Source organism: Knufia obscura (assembly GCF_036327395.1).
Source record: "Knufia obscura strain CCFEE 5817 isolate CBS 148926 chromosome Unknown scaffold_3, whole genome shotgun sequence".
Lineage (NCBI taxonomy): Eukaryota > Fungi > Ascomycota > Eurotiomycetes > Chaetothyriales > Trichomeriaceae > Knufia > Knufia obscura.
This window is the reverse complement of record NW_027042689.1, coordinates 727,765-743,139: the sequence shown is the minus strand read 5'-3', so window position 1 is coordinate 743,139 and position 15,375 is coordinate 727,765. Positions and strand designations below refer to the sequence as shown.

The 15,375-nt window shown below is 50.2% G+C and overlaps 7 protein-coding genes across 7 annotated transcripts; 3 read left to right on the top strand and 4 right to left on the bottom strand.

The window, feature by feature from the left end:
* Positions 1 to 597: 597 nt before the first annotated feature.
* NOP16 (Nucleolar protein 16) lies at positions 598 to 1,328 on the bottom strand (the record flags this gene model as incomplete). Its single annotated transcript, XM_064871776.1, has 2 exons — positions 598 to 1,150; positions 1,198 to 1,328. 2 exons carry the CDS (start codon positions 1,326 to 1,328, stop codon positions 598 to 600), a joined length of 684 nt encoding a protein of 227 aa, XP_064732156.1.
* Positions 1,329 to 1,652: 324 nt separating this feature from the next.
* On the top strand, positions 1,653 to 3,116 carry PMZ80_003346 (uncharacterized protein; the record flags this gene model as incomplete). The annotated part of the gene is made up of 1 exon (XM_064871775.1): positions 1,653 to 3,116. One exon carries the CDS (start codon positions 1,653 to 1,655, stop codon positions 3,114 to 3,116), a length of 1,464 nt encoding a protein of 487 aa, XP_064732155.1.
* A 401-nt stretch (positions 3,117 to 3,517) lies between these two features.
* On the bottom strand, positions 3,518 to 4,212 carry PMZ80_003345 (uncharacterized protein; the record flags this gene model as incomplete). Its single annotated transcript, XM_064871774.1, has 2 exons — positions 3,518 to 4,029; positions 4,077 to 4,212. 2 exons carry the CDS (start codon positions 4,210 to 4,212, stop codon positions 3,518 to 3,520), a joined length of 648 nt encoding a protein of 215 aa, XP_064732154.1.
* A 511-nt stretch (positions 4,213 to 4,723) lies between these two features.
* On the top strand, positions 4,724 to 8,119 carry PMZ80_003344 (uncharacterized protein; the record flags this gene model as incomplete). Its single annotated transcript, XM_064871773.1, has 1 exon — positions 4,724 to 8,119. The coding sequence occupies one exon, from the start codon at positions 4,724 to 4,726 to the stop codon at positions 8,117 to 8,119; it is 3,396 nt and encodes a 1,131-aa protein (XP_064732153.1).
* Positions 8,120 to 8,915: 796 nt separating this feature from the next.
* PMZ80_003343 (uncharacterized protein) lies at positions 8,916 to 9,944 on the bottom strand (the record flags this gene model as incomplete). Its single annotated transcript, XM_064871772.1, has 1 exon — positions 8,916 to 9,944. The coding sequence occupies one exon, from the start codon at positions 9,942 to 9,944 to the stop codon at positions 8,916 to 8,918; it is 1,029 nt and encodes a 342-aa protein (XP_064732152.1).
* Positions 9,945 to 13,079: 3,135 nt separating this feature from the next.
* On the top strand, positions 13,080 to 13,823 carry PMZ80_003342 (uncharacterized protein; the record flags this gene model as incomplete). The annotated part of the gene is made up of 1 exon (XM_064871771.1): positions 13,080 to 13,823. The coding sequence occupies one exon, from the start codon at positions 13,080 to 13,082 to the stop codon at positions 13,821 to 13,823; it is 744 nt and encodes a 247-aa protein (XP_064732151.1).
* Positions 13,824 to 13,842: 19 nt separating this feature from the next.
* On the bottom strand, positions 13,843 to 15,287 carry PMZ80_003341 (uncharacterized protein; the record flags this gene model as incomplete). The annotated part of the gene is made up of 2 exons (XM_064871770.1): positions 13,843 to 14,695; positions 14,776 to 15,287. The coding sequence occupies 2 exons, from the start codon at positions 15,285 to 15,287 to the stop codon at positions 13,843 to 13,845; spliced, it is 1,365 nt and encodes a 454-aa protein (XP_064732150.1).
* Between the last annotated feature and the right edge of the window lie 88 nt (positions 15,288 to 15,375).

Genomic DNA, 15,375 nt, shown 5'->3' with positions numbered 1-15,375 from the left:
TTGCTCCTTCCGGGTTCCTTCCATGTGTACCATTCTATTGCTCAATCCACCTTGCAGAATCTGCTCAATACCAGTGGCTAAGTCAACCGCGCCCACCACACCTAGTTCCCTTTCACATGACTCATGTAAACAACAACGAAAATTCGTCAATCATCATGTTCACAATTGCCACAGAGTAGCTATCATGCCATCACCTCAATTGGGACCAAACGCGCATATCAGCTTGCTGCAAGAATCGGAAACCGACACTGGGGCCCTCCTGATACTTCATATACCGACATTATGCTGATCTTGAGACTTTCCATATTGAAAGGCCTCCACAGCATTACCAAAAGTCGGATCGATAGACCACGCAGCTGCACGCACACGCAAATTCGAGGCCTGTGGATTGACAAGCGGTCAAAAAAGCTGCTTGTATGCCCATCCTTTCAGCTCCTTAAGATGTCCATGCTGATCATGTAAGCCAAACGACATGACTCACATGCATAGTCATCACAACACTCTCATAGTCATGTTGAAACTTCCGTTACCACACAGTCATAAGATCATGTGAATTGCGGTAAACCAAAATCTGGAAGAACGACGGGGCCAGATTATTCATCCATGCTTCTGCTTCCACTTCTTGACTCTCCTTGCAATATCTCCCTGGCTCTGCTGCATCGTGTTCAGCTTGCGATCTCTAGACATTGCGGTAATATCGTCTCCGTGCGCCTCAACCAATTTAGCGATCCACTCCTCTTCCCTCGAGCTCTGCAGTCTCGGTCTCTTTCGCTTGGCCTCGATTTCTGCTTCTTGCGCAGCCTGAGCCTCTAGCTGAGAGACAATGTTGTTCGAGTTTTCGGCCTCCTCAAGGTCGGACTCGTCATCGGAAAGGTCGTTCAGCGGGTCGTCCAGAGGATTGTTATTCACTTGATCGGCATCGGGCTGCACTACCCGGAGAATTCGACCTGTGTCAGGATCCCTCTCTACTCTCACTTCTTGCGGCTTGGTGGTGGCTTGTAGGTTATTTGCTTTTATGGCCAGACTATCGTGCTGTAGCGGTATCGCTTCGCTTCGTCCCTTGATCTTTCTTGGGCCAGCTATGCTCGAGTTCAACTTCGTAGAAAGTCCCAGGCGCTTGTAGTTCTGCTCGAGCGTCAAACCGCGATCCCTGTATCCTGTCAGTTGTTTTTCAGCCTAGACCCACGACTTTCTTACCAGTTTTGCGCGATTGTTTCATTTCCCAGAAAGTTAACCTTCTTCTTTCCTGCTTTCGTGCGACCTAACACCTTGGGCTTGACCCTTGGTCGCGAAGATCGGTTCTTTCGCTTCTGAAGTTCTCGACCCATAGTGACCGTAACTGGGGCTGGACCTTTGTATGTGTTCGAATACTTCGTGGTCTCAATCAGGGCGGCTGGGCCAAAGTTTGCGATCTATTGGGGGACGAAAGTTCTTATCGATAAGGATCTTTAGGCTCGGCACAGCGCCAGGCGAAAAAAGCAAGGAAATGGGGGGTTATGAATCCTTGGAATCTTCACTCGACAACTCCACATTGACGTCGAGCAGCATATGTTCCTGAGGCTCTATTATTATTATGCGTGACAGCCCATCCCGTGTCGCGTGCTCGAGCTTCACAACAAATACGGCACATACCACGAGGTGTACAAGCCAAAATGGCTTTCTCTGTGTCGCGTCGAACTATCATTAGCACAGCATTCTGCTTATTCTTTGCACTATCAACAGCAGATGCCATTCAGCCCACAAAAGAGTCAACAGCCCACACCTTCGACTCAATCAAGGACAAGATCTCAATAGGAGCCGAGGACATTCAGAACCTCCTCCGCCTAGCATCGCAAAAACAGCTCGACTCCCAAAGAGACCGCTCATGGACCACCAAACTCTTTTCTATCCTCTTCCCTTCCTCAAAGCCAGCCATCAACGCCCTCCTAGCAACAGCCTACATCTCGGGCCCACCCAACTTCCTCCTAGCACTATGTCCACCCAACATCGACCCCTCAAGCCTCAGCATAATGGTCGCCTTCGCAGTAGGCGGCCTCCTAGGCGACACCTTCTTCCACCTCCTCCCCGAGATCTTCCTCGGTGAAGACGAATCTCCCACTAAAGTCCGCCTAGTAGCCCTCGAACCAAACCGCAACCTCCTCCTCGGCGTCTTCATCTTCATCGGCCTCGCAACATTCATGGCCATGGACAAAGCCCTCCGCATAGCAACAGGCGGCGCCCACAGCCACAGCCACGACGTCGATCTGAACAAGCAAGCCGACGCCATCGACAAACAGGACTACAGACTCCAAGACATGCAGAAACTCGCAAAACAAGAATCCCACGAAGAACACAAAGAGCGCCTCTCCAACAAACCCTACAACGACACCTTCGTCTCCGGCGTGAAGACCCGGGACGTAATCCTCGACCTCGCCCGAACAAACACCGACATCCGCAAACGCAACACGGGCCTCTCCCAAACAGACAGCAATACCGAAAATGACCTCCCCGACGTCCCCGAAGACGAGTCCACCACGACCTCCGACCCAACAAGTCTAACAGGCGCAAAACCCCACCATCACCCTCACATGCCCGCCAAAGACCTAAATCCCAGCGTTAAACTCGCCGGCCTTCTAAATCTAGTAGCCGACTTCACCCACAACATCACCGACGGCCTAGCCCTCAGCACCAGCTTCTACAGCTCCCCCACCCTCGGGGCAACAACCACAATGGCCGTCTTCTTCCACGAGATCCCGCACGAAGTCGGCGATTTCGCCCTCCTCATCCAGTCTGGCTTTTCGAAACGGTCCGCGATGGGCGCACAATTCGTCACTGCGGTTGGTGCGTTCCTGGGCACTGTGATTGGGATTCTCGTGCAGGAGTATGGGTCTGGCGAGGAGAGTGGCGTTGTAGGCGGACAGAAAGAGGGCTTGTTTGGGACGAGTCTGCAGTGGGCGGACATGTTGTTGCCGTTCACGGCGGGGACGTTCCTGTATGTTGGGACGGTAGGGGTTATTCCGGAGTTGTTGGAGAATGAGAGTGGGGCGGATAAGTTGAGGGAGGTGAGGAGGACGGTGATGCAGTTTGGAGCTATGGCTGTGGGTGCGTTGATTATGGTTGCTATTTCTTGGAATTGATTTGTAGATAGTCATAGAGGACGATCTAGTTGGATGCTTTAGGGATGGGAGCGGGGTCATCGAAGACCTCACGACCAGGCCCCTGCGTTTCCTGGTGTAGAGTGCTGGGGCAGAATTAGACTACGACCTCAACAGACGTGGAACACCCGCTAACTGGAGAATCAATGCAGGGAGCGTATAGGGGTAGGCTTGCTCAAATCTATCATGCTTTTTGCATGTTTTTTGGAAGCTGCTATGTATGCTCAGTACTACGGGAATGTCGAATCAATAGACGCGCCCGTTGACTCTATCGCACGCTGTGACCTGGACAAGAACAACCATTCTCAAGCCCTTTCATAAGCTCAATAGTCAACGCCAACCTGCTTATCCGGCTTATACATCTCATCAAGTAATGCTCCTCCCTACCACTTCGCCTCCTTACTAGCAAGGAACACCTTAAGTATACTGATCCTCTCCTCCAACGCCCCCAACCACTTCTCCTCCTCCCCCTGAAACACCTCAGCCCCCGCCCCCTCCCCCAACATCTTCGCATACAAATCCTTCCGATACGGCGTAGCACTCATAGCCGCACTAAATATCGGCTTGACCATAAAACTATGATGCGGCGCCAACGTCAACTTATACGCGTCCCTGAAGCTATCGCTCAACTCCTTCTTTGGTTTCTGCTCCGTGATGCTGACGCCCGCGTTGTTCGTGAGATCGGCGCGGAGGGCCTGGGCCGTGAAGTCTAGGCCGCGGACGAGCCAGAGGAGGCCTTCGGTTGCTTTGTGGGATTTGCTGGCTATTTCGGATTTGCAGAGGGATTGCAGGGTTGAGGAGGTAGATGGGGAGGCTTGTTGGCGGTCGCGGATCTTTTTGATGTTGCCGAGCATGTCGTTCTTGACGGGGGTGAAGGCTACGGAGCCGAGGAGGTCTGAATGGGTTAGTGCGGGGATGTTTGTGTTATCTGGGCTTGCGCACCGAAGAGGGTTGTTGTTGCTTCGGAAGCATCGAGGAAGGCAGTGGTGTCGATGCCCTGATCGGTGCCGATGGGGACATTGACGAAGGATTGTTTGTGGGTGTCGAACCAGGTTTTGCCTGCTGGGATCGCTGCCATGGTGGGTTGCCGTGTCTGAATATGTGTGTAGGTTCAAGGGCAGTATCGTAAAGTGCGAGTGTCTTTTTTGAACGTCGAGTAATCAAGGGCGGAATGCACGAGTATGAGGGGCATCCATTGTTCGGGATCCCCACGAACTGCGGTCGAGAAAGTGGCAGGGGTTTGTTTAAGCGAGGATCTTACCGAAGAGCTAGGCTGTTCTAGGCACAAGCATCGCCCATGCACGACTTCTCAAGCCTCCCGCGTCATGGGCAGCTTCGGGTTGCCCACATGGCTTAAAGTATGTCACAATAGGCGCAAGATCGACCGGGAAAAGAGATCGCGCCTGCACCACTGGCGACTCCAATCTCAACATGGTTGCGCATTCTACGAGTATCATGGAAAGTGAACGAGGACGTAGAGCACCCAACACCGTGACAGACGCGATGCAGTCGAGGGTATTGCAATAACACCATCTTCATAAACAGCATGAGCTTTCTCCTTCAACAACTATAGCAGCGTACTTGAAATCATGGACGCAACAATATACCCCGTTGGGACAGCCACATCCTCCCACGGCATCGCTGGCCTGGATCCAGACTCATATACTGCTCACAAGCTCAAACACGCCAGCCCAGAGCATCTTCATCACACTACTCGTCGCTTCTTCATAGGACCAATTCCAGAAGGATGGCTGAGCAGCAACAGGAAATCATGGTACAAGCGAAGGCTCGAGTTGAGCAGCTACTCCTCCCGGAAAGCGAGCTTCAACGCGCAAGAAGGTCAGACACATCACCAAAGGACAATGACTGGTCTTGACCGTTCGGCTGTTGCGAGAATGAGCTTCAGCTTTCCTCAACCCGAAGATATCGAGGATTCTGTGTCTGGCAGCGAAAGAGACGAGGAAGCAACTGCGACAGAGGATGATGGGGAAGAGGAAGACGATGAGGACGACGAAGAACTAGAAGCGCCTAGAGAGCTTGAGCCGGTCTCGACAGTGATGCAAGAGCAGGACCTTCCGGGCAGCGAATATGCCAGCGCTAAGAGCAGATCGAGTAGTCCTCGAGACGTGCGAAAAGGCGTGCTACAGCCTACTACGGACGCGCCAGCAGGTGTATCGCCTTCCAACACTCGTGCACCTCAGTCGCCAAAAGCGTCTCCACAGCCAAACCAGAATGACCTGCGCGATTTCAGGATACAGGTCACAGACTCTCCAGATGTCCAGCCCGGATCTAGTGGAGAGCCTGGCACGTCCGATGGTAACCGCCTATCGGGTCTTTCTGGCACGGACACTCGAACATCTTCACTTCGCCAGGAGGGTCTGGGAGTGCAGCACGACAATGTTGATGCAGGTAGTCTTACTAGACTTCTGTCACCAACCAGGGCCGACAGCAGACCACCACCAAAGTCTAGAGATGGAGCAAGGTCAATGAGAAGGCACGATCCTGCTCCCATGGCTTCGGGGTCAGACCAACATCAGGCACGCCGAAAGCAATCGGAGGGTGTGCGCTTCAAGGTTGGCGAGGCTGTTGCAGACAAACAAAGGCGCGTCGGCAGAAGAGCGGAGAGCGCCAGAAGTCGGGTAGGAAAAAAGATCGCTCGTAGACAGACGTTGCAAGAGGGCACAATCGTCAAAATGGAGAAAATGCTTACAAGGATTGATTCAACGCTACAGCAAGTACCTGATGACTATGATGAGAATGCCAGCATGAGGGTCAAAACACTACAGTTGCAGAAATGGACCGAATTCATGGTCGTAGCAAGGAGAAGCAGGAGGAGCGATGAAGATGACTTCCGCTTGCAGTTCTACAAGACTCGTGTCATACCCGAGATTGATGACAACTCCTCGAAAAAGAAGCCCTACCGGGAGATCAGGCTGGTTCGGAAGTCTACACATGTCAATCTGTTCTCTTCTCTCGACAAGTCTGTAGTAATATGGCATCCGTACAAGAAGGGCTCGAGGATCACTATTATGAAATGCGAGTCAACGGCACATTCAGTCGAGTGGTATACTTTCCTCAGAGATGCACTGGGCTGGAAAAGACCTGACAAGCTACAAGTCTCTGTACCTGATTTGGGCGTGGCTCTGCAAATCGAAAAGCCCTTCGAAAACATGGAAGCTGCAGGCCTCGAGGCCGAGGACGAGGAGACTGCACTTGCCATGGTAGCGGAAGCTGAGCAAGCAGTAGCTGGCAAAATTATAGCACAATGCACCGAGACGTTGCAGGGAAATCCAGAATGGACGAGCGTCATGCAACACTGGCAAGCTAATGTCAAGCCTGGTCTAGCATGGAAACGATACGACCGCCTCGAGTGGATACATGGTGTTAACGAACAAAAAATGTATGGCTCGATGGCAATGCAGCATTCCTATGAACTGGAACTGCGTCCCAAAGTCCACTACCCGCAACATGCCCACGGCAAGAAAGGCAAGGATCACGAGGAACCGCCTCCGATAGAAGGCTTTCTCATCCGCATGACCTCGCAAAAGGGGCTTCACAAGCGCATGGGCAAGACCTTCTTCAAGCGCCTATACTTCAGCACCCATGACCACCTACTTACCTTCAATCGCCCAGCTCAAGCAACGCCACCTCATCCACCACGTCTCCAAACAATCACTGGCGCCAACATCCCCTCTAGCCGGGACATCATCGACGGAACACCAATAATGTACGACATCGACCCGTTCCCACTCGATAACAACAACAAGCAGATCCAATTCCTATCCACTGGCATTCAAGATCGCATCAACCGCGCCGACCGCGAAGCCTTCGCAGAAGCCCGCCGTAACCACGCCAATCTCTCCTCATCAGACGGCTACATCAACATGACCCGCATCCGCACCGTCCGACCAATGCAATGGGGCACCGACTCCGTCGACGAAACTCTCAGCTCCGGCAGTGACAACGATGAGCACGTCCCCTTCCACGCCTCAGTCCCCGACACACTCCGCCCCGACGGCACAACAACCGCAATCGACGACCACCGCGTCTTCGAACTAATCCTCGACAATGGCCTCGTCGTGCGCCTCCAAGCCTACGACCGCCGCACACGCGACGAGTGGGTGTCCCGCCTCAAGAAGCTAGTCAAGTACTGGAAACTCCGCAAAACATCCGACATGAACATCTTCAAGTCCATCCGCGCCGCGAACCTCTCAAGTCTCAAAATCGACGAGGACGTCGAGGCTGAACTCGGCCAATTTGGTCAAAAATGGGAAGTCACAAGATCAGAAGCCAGTCCAGAGCTCTACAATATCTGCTCTATCGGTAGCTGCCGCACAATCAGTCTGTCAGGCCTGCTATACCGCAAGGCCCGCCGCCACGGCACATTCCAGCGCTGTGGCGTCGTGCTTAGTGGTGGGCAAATGCTGATCTACCAATCGACGTTGCGGAAGACGTCGGGCGCGCAGGTAGCTAATATCCACCAGGAGAAACAGCAGGTTATTGATCTTGCGGGGTGTTATGTTTACAGTGGGTTGATAGTGGAGGATGACCTGTTGTATCAGAACCGGACGTTCGATGCGAATCACGTTGGGGCATTAGCTTCTCTGCCTCGTGTGTGGACTGAGGATGGGTGGACGAGTACGGATGTGGATGTGATGTGTTGTTTTGTGGTTTGGATGAATACCCGCAAGGGATGGTTCAGAACCGCTGGCGATAGTATATTCGGTACGAATAAGGAGGGTGCGACGGAGGGTCAGGAGACGCCTGCTGCTGCGGATGGGAAGGATGGCAAAGGCCGTCGGAGAGCGAAGATAAAGCGCGTTAGACAGCTTGGTGTTCCTGGCCGAGGGATCGTGTTCAAATGTCGGAGTCGTGCGGAGAGGGATCTGTGGGTGTTGAATCTGGGGATCGAGATTGAGAGGTTGGTTGAGAGGCAGAGGTGGGAGGATGAGAGTGGGGAGGGGGAGGTTAGGTTTGCTGGCTAGAGCTATGGGGTTTTGTTGCCGTGGGCTATTAAGCTAGGCTGAGCTGGGCTGTTTTGACTTGCATCTATGTATATTGGCAGAGGGCGACATATCAGCATCGTATATACCTTTGAGGGATGAGCATGAATCGGTGGGCTGGGCGTACAAGAACAGTATACGACAACGTTATGCTTAACATATACACCGTAGCTCATGCTTAACTAACTTGGGAGGCGATATATGCTCACGGGAATGCGTGCAAGGGATCAAGGTATCCATGTAGAAGTAAGGCGTTGTACTTGGAAGTCGGCCTCCGTATACGGCGTACTTGTACTACGGGTAGTGGCAGGTCGACACGTAGGCGAGTGTGAGCAGTCAGTACACAAGAGTGCGGCTGTATCAGCCACATCATTGCTACTGCTGTTATTGCAAGAACGTAGACTTCGTCCGATTAGTGCAGCTAGTGACGGGCGATTCTAGATCTGACAACTCTTGACGTCGAGCCGGTCTTGGAAAGAGATGACGGAGTCGCAGCGTCTCTGAAGAAGAGCTTCTGTTTACAGCATTGTCAAATTCATATCTAGTCAACATGTGTGTGGCCTTTAATTTTATATATCAGATAGTATAGACCTTACTAACTATACTCTGTAGTTTTTGAATTCTTTCGAGCAAGGCTTTGTGCTGTACGCAACGTCGAATTGCAGCTTCGTTTTGGGATGGCATCGCAGAGTCCGTCATCAATTGACGAAGCCGGCTGGATGTGTTACGGTGAACAGAATACCGGCGGTATCATCAGTGTGCTGACCTTCGACTCGCTTTACTCAGGCTTCTTAGCGGTAATCACCATAGCCCGCCAATTATCCCAGTGAACCATGCCGTCCTTGCCGATTTGATTGCGGTCAATCCATTCCTTCAAGCGTCCCTGCACATCGGCGCCTTCGAGGTCCTTCCTCTGCTGATCTGTCCAGGTAGTGCTCACAACACCGGCAATTGGCTTGATCATGTTGAAGGCATCGTCCGTCGAAAAACTGAAATCATTCACCACGACGTTTATCCTCACGTCGCCAAACCCAGCCTTTTCAACTCGACTTCGAAACCACTCCTCTTGATCCCATCTTGGCAAGTCAGCCTCTGCCACACCCTCTGCCCTCAGCTTGCCAAGATCAACACCAGCAAATTTACCCATAAAGTCCTCGAACTTCATAATGGCAGGAAGCTTGCTAAGCTTCTCGTCTTCCTCTGAGCCCTTCCCATCCGCGCACCTTTGAGCAGCGGACGCGCGGATCTCCTCGTATGCTTTGTGCATAGGCGGAAACCAACCCACGTGTTGCCATTGGGTCCACCCAGCCACACCACCCGGTCTCAACATCCGAAATGACTCACTGAGTACATTGTCCGGGCCAGGAGCCAAGCCCGGCCCAAAGTTGCAGCCAAGGTGTGTGTACGTGTCCGATGGCAACTTGGTGTCCATCATGTTCGCTTCAACCACTTCTACAGTCTTCGCGTTTTCGCTGACAGGCCACTTCTCCTCGACGACTCGCGATTTAACGGCCTTGAGCATTTCCGCTGAGAGATCAGCGAAGGTGAATTTGTCTTCTGGGAGGGGCCTCGCAGGTTGTGAATCTTGGAGTATGGCAAGTGCTTTTATTGTCACGATACCGGTGCCACATGCCAGGTCGAGGAAGTGGATGGGTGATTTGTAGGATTGCAGGCCCAGTTGGAGGCAGAGGTCGTGTGCATATTTTCCGGTTAGATGCTCGGCGCTCCTGTAGCGAGCCGCAGCGTCGGGATCGTTGAAGAGTTTCTGTGCTTCGGTTGGGGCTTGGGTTGACTCTTGGGCGGACATGTTGTGCAAAGGGCTTGAGACTTTGGTCTGGCTTGAAGAGTATCTAGAAACTAGTGTACGAGGCAGTCGCGATGTAGATGTTAGGAGTCTCCGAAGGTACATACAGGACTGAATGGTCAGCTGGCATATCGAAGCATGGCCTAAAGGCTGGCTTTATATCTCGGGGAGTAGTATCATCCCTCGGACCATTTCTGATGTGTTCCTCAGGAGGAACACATAAGCATTGCATTGAGCACCTTCGCTACCCCTTCGTATCTACAGGCATCAGTCCGAGTGAAGGTAGAGGACACTACTACATGAAGTTCTGAAGCAAGTTTCTAGGTCAGGATGAAGCAAGGTTAAATGCATGTCCGCAACTCTAGACGAGGAGGATTGTCGGAGACTTCTGTAGCCGAATGCGAGTAATGTCTCCTATTTGTTCAAAGCTGGTCGATGCAGTTCAGGCGTGCCAGAAGGAAGGGCTGGGGCGACTCAGCGGTGATCATGGCACACCCCGGAAACTCAAGATGAGCGCTTCCGGTCCGCACTTGACCAAAATAGGCATTATTTCCGCAGTTTCGGACAATGCATTCTCATTAGTCTTACCTTGTGATTTCTCTCTCTTCATCACGAGTCGTCGTCGCTTATTTTACGTGTATCTCTCACAGTAAATTATCACGTTGTACTTAACTAACTAAGAATAGATAAACGAGGCCCTAAACTAGGTTATCTTAAGCGCGATTTTAACGTATATTGCGAAGACGCTAATAAGAAAAGCTTCTCTTTTACTTAAAGCGATAGACGAGCGAAAACGATACGAGTAATAGACCCTATCTACGGGTAAGGTAATTAAGTAAGCTTCGTTGAGATTTAGATCTTAAAAGAGGTATCTAAGCTACGGAAGGAGGGCCTATTAATACTAAATTAACAGGAGATTAATAAACGTTATAGCTTTATATTAAGCTCGTCGCGACGTATTCGTAGTTATAAGACTACGATAGAATATATTATCTTAAGCGAGATTAAGAATTATCCGTAAGCGAGTAATACTCGTAAATTCACCGATAGTAAAGTATATTAGCTCGCTCTTTTATAGAGAGAGGTAATGATACTAATATACCGCAGTTATAGGAGAATATCGCTGCTTAAGTATACGGAATAGAAGGCGTAACGGGCCGTATAATACATAAAGAAGTATATAAGGTCGGAGTAACCGCGAGGAAGGTAAAATATAAGCCGTTACTTCTACGTAATATTACCGAGATAAGGTTAATAAGCTATAACGAGATACTTAAGTACTCGCTAGGCGATCTAATATAGAAGCGCTTTCGCTGCTTAAACGAGTATTATAACGGGGTTATTAAGTTCTAAACTAATATTTAAAAGCGGCTATAAGGCATAGCTAGCGACGTAAATAAAATACAACGAGATAAACCGCGTTTAAAGGGTAAGAAGGGAGCTCTAAAGTTCGTAGATATAGAACTATACGGGCCTATAAACAGGGATAAATACCTATAATCGTAATTTATAAAGAACTCTATTTATTACTAAGTAGCGATTAGTTATAAGTATAAGTTAAAGCTATATTAGTATAAGGGTAATCTAGATAACGAGAAGATAATAGGCGATAAGTATATTAAAATTTTAAAGTAGTATAATCGCGATTATCCTTACGAGCTAAAGGGCTCGTAAACTAACTATATTTTAATTAAGAATAAAGATTTAAGCCACGATGCTCGATAGGGTAAGAATAAGGTATTCAGTATTCAAATAAAGGCTTTATAGTTAGCTAGACGCTTATAATATAAGGTCGTGAAATATAAAGCTAATCTAAAGATAAAGTAGCTGTTCTTATCGTCTAAATCGCTAGATTTAAACCTCTCTAAGGACGGTTAGTCTGCGCTTAAAGGTAAGTTAATTTATAGGGATTTGCCGCCAGAAGATCGTAAGAGGATAATAGAAGTAGCTTAAAATACTATAGATTAGTCCTATATTAATAGGCTATTTATAAGAGGGCTAAGTACTAATAGTTATCGTAATCAGTTCGTTTAGTATAAGAATACTAGCAGCTAGATAACTCTATATTAAATGGCGTATAGAGCTGATTTTTAGGCCGTTTTCTTTTAAACTTATATATATCTCCTCCTCTTAATGTAAAAATGATCGCTATAATAATCGCATTAAGTGTAGATAAGTATTAGTGGTGTGGTTGTCGATAATTGATAATTGTTAAGTTAGTTGTGTGGAGATGACGAGGTGCTCACGTTGACTTTCCGGGGTGTGCATGGATATGTGAACCTCATAGATCTGAGGAAAGTATACCGACGCCTAAAGTGAAAGGGCCAGTAATCAGCGAGGTTTTGTGCTTCTAGGCACGTGTAGCGCCTAAAGTTTAGGGGTTGAAGCACCCAAGCCCTCTGCAAGTCTTCCGATCCCATGACGTTCACATATCCATGATTACCGCTGAGGGCGAGTATATAGTAGATCCTCCGGTGCGTGAAAGGGGCCGTTTATGCAAGTCGCTCGGCTTGTGACAGCTGCTCTGCTCTAATAGACGTCTTCTCACACTTCTCTTAGAAACTGTTCACCTGCGTGCGATGCAGTGTCACCATGCCATTTCACACGAAGCTGGGCGGATCGTCATTTACTACTGAAAACAATCGACTTACTGGTTCGCAAGTTGTGCGAACACGCTCCCGCGAGAATGGCATTGAGGATGTCAACAAATGACATCACAATCAGAGCGAGATGAATCGAGATGTAGGTAGATATCTCACGGTATCGAAATCCTTCTCAAGTTCCTCTTCCTACAATTGTTGTGTTCTCAAATCTCGCACTTGCTATCTCATCCTATACTGGTCAGCCTAACTATGACTCAAACACGCAGCGGAACCAAGACTCAGGGCAATCAACCCACAGCAGGCTCTACTAACAAGGAAAATGTTGAACCTAAGTCTCAAACCGCTCCGGAGTCATCGAGGTCGACAAAAGCTCAAGGCCGGAAGAGGCCATCCACCGCGTGCGACAAGACGACAGAAGCAAAGAAGCAGAAAACGAAAAGGACATCGCCCGAAGAGACCGAGGAGGGCACCGTGCCAGTGTCTAAGCATGACGATACGAAACGAACTGCGCGCGACAACAACCGTAACTCGAACAATGCCCCTACCTCGAAAGAAGACCACGGAGAGATGGCCACGGACAAGAAACCCCGTCTCACCACTCCAGACCTCGAATTCGACTACGACCGATCACAACTCCGCGACCCACGCCCAACACCCGGCAGACACAGACGACCCCCGCCGAGAAAGCATAGAGATGACCGAGACCGAAAAGCGAGAAATCAGGGAAAAGTTCACCATCCCCGAACCCGAGAAACCCAAGGGCCGTTTAAACGCATTCCAAAAAGACAAACTCTTCGGCCAAGCAGCACTCCTAAACCCAATGCACACCTTCCACGACCTCCACGTCTGCCACCAGAAAGGCCGCAACGGATCCCCCACATACGACAGCGCAGGCTTCCAGCTAGATTACCACAAAGTGGCCGACTGGATGAGACCCAAACCCTACAACAAGAGCGCAATGGTGAACGGTATGCAGCGGAGCCTCGATAAGAAAGCAAAAGAAGAGGAGGAGATGTATAAGATCTTCTTCGTCGACGGTAAGGCGCCACATATTGGTCCGAGCGACATCCCACATCAGATCTCAGATTATGTGAAAGACCAGGTGTCGAAAGACATTGGTGTGCCGTTCCATCAGATTGCCCCTGCGGAACTGAGGACATGGGAACAAAGGGGTTTCCAGAAAGTCAGACGTGAGGATTGGTGGCGCGAGCCTAACGAGGAAGAAAGAAAGAGGATGTCGAAGATGCAGCAGGGACGTGTGTTGAGGAAGGACCTGTAGAATAAGTAGATTCTGTAATTTAACCCATCCGCAACGCGAATCCTCCACCTTGCTGCTCCTCCTCAGTCTTGCTAAACATGCTTGCGACGTCCTCGGCTCCCATCTTGGGCGCATCACCACGATCGGGGGCTTGAGGAGTATGTCTCCTTCTGCGTCTCTCTTGACCTGCCTTGCTTGGGAATGTCGGGAACATCTCCTTCGCTTTGGGTCTGGGATCTTCTCTAAAGTACGGGTGCTGTAGAAGTTGTGATGCCGAAGGCCGACCCTCTGGGTTCAGGGATAGCATAGACGATAGTAAACGCAGTCCTGCTTTTGTGAGGTATGGGGACTTGGAGGCGTTCAGACTCGACATCCGATACGCAGATGAGCTAAGCACTGGATCAAATGCTTTCGCGTTCGGAAGAGATCTAAAATCCGGCCAGCTTTCTCTCGTTGGTGCTCCCAGTAAGCTGAATATCGCGGATAGTTGGCTGACCTCGGTCTTGCCCTGAAAGACTGGCTCCCTGGTAAGCAATTCCGCGAAGATACAGCCTATGCTCCAGACGTCGATCTCGAAACCATAGTCCTCTGCACCAAGCAGTAGCTCAGGGGCACGATACCAGAGCGTGACGACGAGCTGGGTCAACTTCGGACGAGGATTGCCGGTGTACCTCGCCATACCAAAGTCTGCGAGCTTGATTTCACCACGGTTGTTGAGCAGAATGTTGCTTGTCTTCAGGTCTCGATGCATGATCCAATTCGAATGCAGATACTCGGTGGTTGAACATAACTGCAGCATCAAGGTCTTCGTTTCTGACGGGGAAAAAGGATCGTCCATATCCTCAAGAATGGTCTTCAGGTCGTGTTCTAGGAAATCCATAACGATGTATACACTGTCACACAAGCACAATATTCATGGTTAGCAAAGTCTGGTATCAGAACTTCTCGAACAATGTACAATTGGCAGACTCACTCTTGAACAGGACCAGGCCCCACGATTACCTCGCGTAGTTTGACAATATGAGGATGCGGACAGGCTCGTAGGGTCTGTATCTCGCGAAGGCCAGTGACAGGGAAGCCTTCATGGTTGTTGTTGTGGTCAACCTTCAGGCGCTTCAGAGCGACAACCTCTCCTGAAGACTTGTGCTTCGCTCGAGACACGAAGCCGTAGCTGCCTTCTTCGATGTTGTTCAAAACTTCATAGAGGTCGAGACTCCTACTTGGTCCGAAGGTTGGCGTGGGGAATTCGAGAAGGTGTGCATCCTCTGCGACGACTTCGTAGTCGGGCGAAGCTGTTCTTCGTCGCTTCTTGGGAGGCTCTGAAGCTTCCTCAGCCGTATGCTGTTCTCTTGCTGCTTTTTCTGCTTTCTCGGCGTCTAGCTTGCGTTGTTTCTCTTCTTTGAGTCTTCGTTTTTCTTCTTTCTGCTTCTTGCGCTGAGCATCTAGGGCTGCATCGTCTTCAACGTTGGTCCACCTGGAGCTCATAACGAACCTCAAACGAAGAAGGCGCAGAGATCTGCAAAAGTTAGGTTGAGTAAAAAGCAAATTTGTGTGCAACGGTCAATCGACTCGA